Source organism: Suricata suricatta, chromosome 8, assembly GCF_006229205.1.
Source record: "Suricata suricatta isolate VVHF042 chromosome 8, meerkat_22Aug2017_6uvM2_HiC, whole genome shotgun sequence".
Taxonomy (NCBI): domain Eukaryota; kingdom Metazoa; phylum Chordata; class Mammalia; order Carnivora; family Herpestidae; genus Suricata; species Suricata suricatta.
Window position 1 is genome coordinate 59297617 of NC_043707.1, and position 6000 is coordinate 59303616.

Here is a 6000-nt window from a genome sequence, read left to right on the forward strand (position 1 = left end):
TTCACAGCATGGTGGGAGAATCAGATATATAAACAAATTAACTAAATTAGCTATTATATAATGATTTGAAATACAATAAGGTAGAGATCATTTAATTTGCTGAGTAGGAAAGGGGGAGGCAGGAACTGGCAAAGGCTGGAAGGCAGAAGCCACACTGACGGCAGGTCGTCCTGTTGAAGAGCTTGGACTTTAAGCTGCAGGTATTAGGAGCTACTGAAGAGTTTTAAGGGGAAAGACATACTAGGTATGCAGCAATGGGTCCAAATACTAGTATTTAAAGAACAGGCAGTGGAATGAGACAATGAGAAAAACAGAGAAAGAACAGCATAGCTTAGGGGAAGAATCGGGAAAGAAGAATGTCACGAAAGAGAAGGAAACAATTTCAAAAAGGGGGAAGCAACTGCAGCAGAGACTTTTCAGTAGGACAACAGAGTGAATCAAGAGGGGAAAGTGTGTGGAACAAGGAAAAATGGCCAATATAGATTATACTTCGGAGAAACTTGGGTTAGATTGGTAAGAGTAAATGAGTGTGCTTTTATTCCGCCCCAGGATAGAACTGGCTTACTCAGAAGGCATTTCTGAGGGTTAAATGAAATAAAGTACAGATATTCAATACTCAAAGCCATTTCTGGCCACTTGAATAATGTTCATGGAGGCTCCAAGATCCCTGGATGGGAGGCGAGGAAACCAGCAGGAGCCAGGGAGGAGACGTATCAGTAGTCAACACTTGTTGAATGCTACTGTGTGCCAGATACTTACATGTAACCTGGTAAATTATATGCTATCATTCCTGTTTTACAGCTGAGAGAACCAAAACTCAGAAAGGTTATGTAGTTTGCCAAGGTGACACAGCACAGCTGAATCTCGGACTATCTGATGCTCTGTCTACACCTGACACACAGCTCTAAGTGCTAAGACATCTTAGATTTTTTTACCTAACATTTCTTTTTTCATTTTCCCCAGAATTCTGGTATATAACCATCTCCTAGTGAGAGAGGTTTCAGAATCCTTCCCAAACAATTCATCAAAAAACTCAGTAGTTTCTGGGGTGGAATTATACAGTCTCCATAAATGATTTGTTTCCTTTTTCATTGAAATATAAACCAAAGAACTTTGAAGTCTCATGACTCAGTATTTACACATAAAACTCTTAATTCATCCTGTCAAATGGCCCAAATGAGCAGATAAATAAGACAGCTCTATATTTGATGTAACACAGGGTCAGTGCTACTATGAAAATTAAATTTAGGCATAAGTAGTATAAACTACTCAAGAGACTCTTTCAATGGTTGGGACCATGTAAAGCTAAAACTTAATGTGTTCATCTAGACGTCATCAGTATGTTTACATACCTGTTGCCACACCACACAGATGCTTTCCGATTCCTACCACAGGTAGTTTTTCTTTGCTTAGCAAAGGAATCTTGTCTGAAATAAAAGTAAATGAGAACCGAGTTAGCTCTCTTGTGAGATGAGGCATTCACATGGCATTCTGAAAGAGAGAACCAATTTGAACCTTAAAATTTTAGGGCGTAATGAGGGTCAAACAAAAACTTCACTTTATAGCTGAGGAATAAGAGACTCAAAGATGTAGTGACCTGTTAAGCACCAGCCAGAATAAAAGTTTCTTTCTTCTTTTCTTTTGCTTTCACCTTCCCTCTCGAGTTAGTTTCTTTTGACTCTGAGGCCAATGTTATTTCTTCTACACTGACCCAGGACTTTCCCCTGTAGAAGTTGTATTTTGCTAAATATTATTAACACACTGATAAAAGAACTCAAAGCTTTCCCTGCTAAAAGATGTATTTTGAACAAATAATACACATGATAAACATATATTAATAACATGACCAATATATAGTAAAATACTATATTCAGTATTATAATCTAATTATATAATGTTAATATCTTCATGTTCAAAAATAAGATATTATCTTAACTTTTCACATTGTTTGAAAAAAAGAAAATATTCATAACAGTCCTGAAAAAGTGAAAAAAAAAAAAAAGTCCGTAAGTTAACGCAGTAAAATATACTATATCACAGTTATGGCCTCCATTTTCCCCCATTCGTTTTCCTTTTTCTAAGATTCTGAAAAGTATGCTTCCCACTACAAATCCAACCACAGAACCTAGTACAGTAGAACAGTAATGGAAGTACTTAATATTTCCACTTTTTTGTTACTTGCTTTCAAATGTATTACATTACATGCCAGGAGAAATCAGTACCAAGTGGAATAGTTTTCTTGTGTCAGGGAAGACGGAAGTTTAATTAGATGATTAAAGAGACTTACCATTAGTTAGGGTGAAGGGAAAGAATGTCTAAGAAAGCCTTTCTGCTTTCTGCTTGAAAATTACCTCACTTGGGGCACCTGGGTGGCTCAGTCAGTTAAGCCTCCGACTTCGGCTCAGGTCAGATCTCACGTTCGTGGGTTCAAGCCCCGTGTCAGGCTCTGTGCTGACAGCTAGCTCAGAGCCTGGAGCCTGCTTCTAGTTCTGTTTCTCCTCTCTCTGCCCCTCCCCCTCTTATGCTCTGTCTCTCTGTGTATCAAAAATAAATAAAACATTAAAAAAAAAAAGAAAATTACCTCACTTCTTCTCTCCTCTACTTCTTTGGGCTTGGAAAATAGAGCAGATAAACTTCTAGGAAATGATGGTAGATTGAATATTAAGTATCTAGTTTGCTCTCTCCTAAAACTCCACCAAAATGGGAATTAAAGGATTTCTGAAAAGGTATAAACTCACAAGATCTGAGAGGGGTCAAAGGAGAGAAAAGTTGGAAAAGCTAAGAATTAACCAAATTATTTGACAAATCTTCCAAAGCCTTTAAGAACTGGGGGCATCAAGTACCTTGGAAGTAGAGCTGAGTAGCTACAATAGAGTGTTGGAGGAAAGTCTACTTAAGGAGTCAGATCTCCACCTCATGGATAGTTGGTGACTACCTCTTTTCCTCTTGGTGGAAGACTATAGATTAATTCTCTGGAGCAAGGAGAACAGGAGGTCACTGGATTGAGGGACAACAGGAAGTTGAGAGTTGAAGCATGGTAAAGTAGCAGGAGTAAGTGAGTGTGCACACGGATTTCCCCACTGGGTCCCCGAATGCTGGTATTCAGATCTTTAACCAGAGATTCTTCTCTGTGGAATCTGAACAACTTGTGAAGAAAGATCACATCTTGGGCAGATCACCCTAAAATGGAGCTCTGTGTCAATAATTCTACCTGAGGACTCAGAGCTCTGAGTCCCTCAATCCTAAGAACACACCATCAAGAAACACCAGATGTTTAAGGACAGTCTCTAAGTTGAAAGAGACAGACCAAAACAAATGGAAAGGACAAATTGATGAAAGCACATTATGAAGGGAGAATAATTCTTAAAAACCATTATTAATATCCTCAGAAAGATAAGATACGGCAATTAAGAGAAAAGAACAAGATATAATTAAGATAAATTCAGAGAAAAAGTCTTAAAAATGAAAACGGGGGCACCTGGGTGGCTCAGTCGGTTAAGCCTCCGACTTCGGCTCAGGTCAGATCTCACGTTCGTGAGTTCGAGCCCCGCGTCAGGCTCTGTGCTGACAGTTAGCTTGGAGCCTGGAGCCTGCTTCCAGTTCTGTGTCTCCTTCTCTCTCTGCCCCTCTCCCTCTCATGCTCTGTCTCTCTCTGTCTCAAAAATAAATAAAACATTAAAAAAAATTTAAAGAAAAATGAAAACGATGATAGAAGAAATTAAGTTGGGAAAATTTTGGAAAGTATAGAAATAAGACCAAAAGACATAAAACAAAGAATTCAAGAAAAGTAGAAAACCATCCTAGTAGGTCTAATGGCTAAATTTAAGAATTTTTTTTTTAGAAAGAAAGAATGTGTAGAAGAGGCAGAGAGAGAGAGGGAGAGAAAATCCCAAGTAGGCTCTGCACCATCAGCACAGAGCCTGATGTGGTGCTTGAAGCCATGATCTGTGAGATCGTGACCCGAGCCAAAACCAAGAGTCAGACATCTAACCAACTGAGCTACCTGTGCACCCCAAATCATAAGAATTATTAGGTAAAGGAGAAAAGAGAAATTGGTGTAGAGAAAATTATGAAAGACTACAAGGAAATTTCTCAGAAAGCTGAGAGTACTACAGTCTCTAAATCAGGATTTCTCATCTTTGGCATTATTGACTTTTTGGCCCCAATAATTTTGTTGTGGGGAGCTATTACCATACCTTACAGTATATCTAGCAGGTGTCTGGTCTAGCAGGCTCTCTGGCCTACTAGACGTTAGCAGCAAGCCCACCACAGCTAAGACAAACAAAAATGTCTCAGACATTGCCAAAGTACCCTGGTGGACAAAATGGCCTCCAGTTGAGAACCACTGATATAAACAAAAGAGTCCAGCACAACAGATAAAAATATAACCACATGAAGGTCCATCACTATGAAAATTTGTAACACTGAGAACAAAAAAGGGCTTATAAAAATTTCAAGAAAATAGCAGATCACATACAAGGGAACAAGATTCAGAATGGCAATTTATGTTTAAACAATACTAGCAGAATAAACCTTCAAAATTCTAAAGGAAAATGATCTTCAACCTCGAAATACAAATAACCCAGCCAAGTGAAGTGTAAGGTAAAATAGATATTTTCAGACAATGCAAGGTCTCAAATCCATTGTTTCTCAGGAAGCTACAGGAAGAAGTGCTCTGCACAAAGAAAGTAACTCAACGGAGGAAGATGTGGGAAAAGATATGGAAAAAGAAATTCCCACCCAGGAGAGTCAAAGAAATCCCTAGGATGAAACTGAAAAGAGTTTTAATGCTGATCATTGTGTCCCCAGAAGAGGACATCCAGTCTGAATTGGAACATGTCTGAAGGATACAGGGGAGAATTTTTTAGGAAGATGGAAAGTGACAGAATACTTGATGAATGCATTACAACAAATACATTTTTAAAAGACCAAGTAAACAAAATTATAAATTATTAACTTATCAACAAAAAAACTGTACAGAAAGAAGTGATTTACTACATGGTCCTGTGGTTAAAAAAAAAATGATGACTTAATCATTTAGTACATATTAGAAAGATGAGGAATGGAAGTGTTTGCACTTGAGGCAGGACAGGAGTAGGAAATCTTCATCTTCCACTAGGAAAACCAGTAGATAATGGTTGGGGGGAAAAAAGCAGCAGCAAAAACAAAGCCTGTTCTTAGTCTCTTGAGATATAAAAAGTCAGTTAGAGGTAAATGTTGTTGGATCTGAAGAGAGAGCCAAGTCAGGGAGGAAGTGGCTGGTGCTGTTTTTATAAACACTTGAGAACCTGTAGAACTATTTGACTCGACCACACATATGTAAGTTTAATAAAAGCCCAAAACAGAAAAACAAAAAAAAGAAGAAGAAAAAAAAAAAAACGGGTGGGGGATGTCTGCAGTGAACTCTTTCAATACAAACTTCTTATTCTTTCTCCTTCCCTAAAATGAGGCATAGTCAATTCCAACCCTGCCCCCAGGAAGAGAAGTCCTGGAAGTGAATGTCATCTTCTAATTCATTTCAAAACTACCTCTAATCCCTCTCAGTGTGTCATTAAACAAGTCTTTTGTTTTCAATATTAAGAAAAAACTGAAATACGGAAACCTGAGCTGAAGTAGGACACTTAACCAACCGAGCCACCCAGGCCCTCTTATGATTCATATTTTCACTGGTGGGTATATTTTTAGGTAGGTCATTGTTTAGCAGGAGAGAGATTTTTCTTTTCTTTTTTTTTTTTATAATAGTTTATTGTCAAATTAGTTTCCATATAACACTCAGTGCTTCTCCCCACAAGTGCCCCCCACCATGACCATTACCCCCTCCCCCTCCTCTTTCAGGCCATGGATCGTCTCCAGTATTCAGTAGTCTCCCTTGATCTGTGTCCCTCGCTCTTCCCCGCTCTCTTTCCCCCTTCCTCTCCCCATGGTCCCCTGCCAGGTCTCTCCTGTTAGACCTATGAATGCAAACATATGGTATCTATCCTTCTCTGCCTGACTTATTTC

The 6000-nt window shown here is 38.6% G+C and overlaps 1 protein-coding gene across 3 annotated transcripts in view; it reads right to left on the reverse strand.

The window, feature by feature from the left end:
* TRMT13 (tRNA methyltransferase 13 homolog) overlaps nucleotides 1-6000 on the reverse strand; it is a 19720-nt gene that overhangs the window by 3802 nt on the left and 9918 nt on the right. For all 3 annotated transcript variants that reach the window (XM_029946456.1, XM_029946455.1, XM_029946454.1), the window contains one exon: nucleotides 1353-1427. In XM_029946456.1, coding sequence (XP_029802316.1) covers nucleotides 1353-1427 — 75 coding nt within the window. The remainder of the gene's footprint in view (nucleotides 1-1352; nucleotides 1428-6000) is intronic.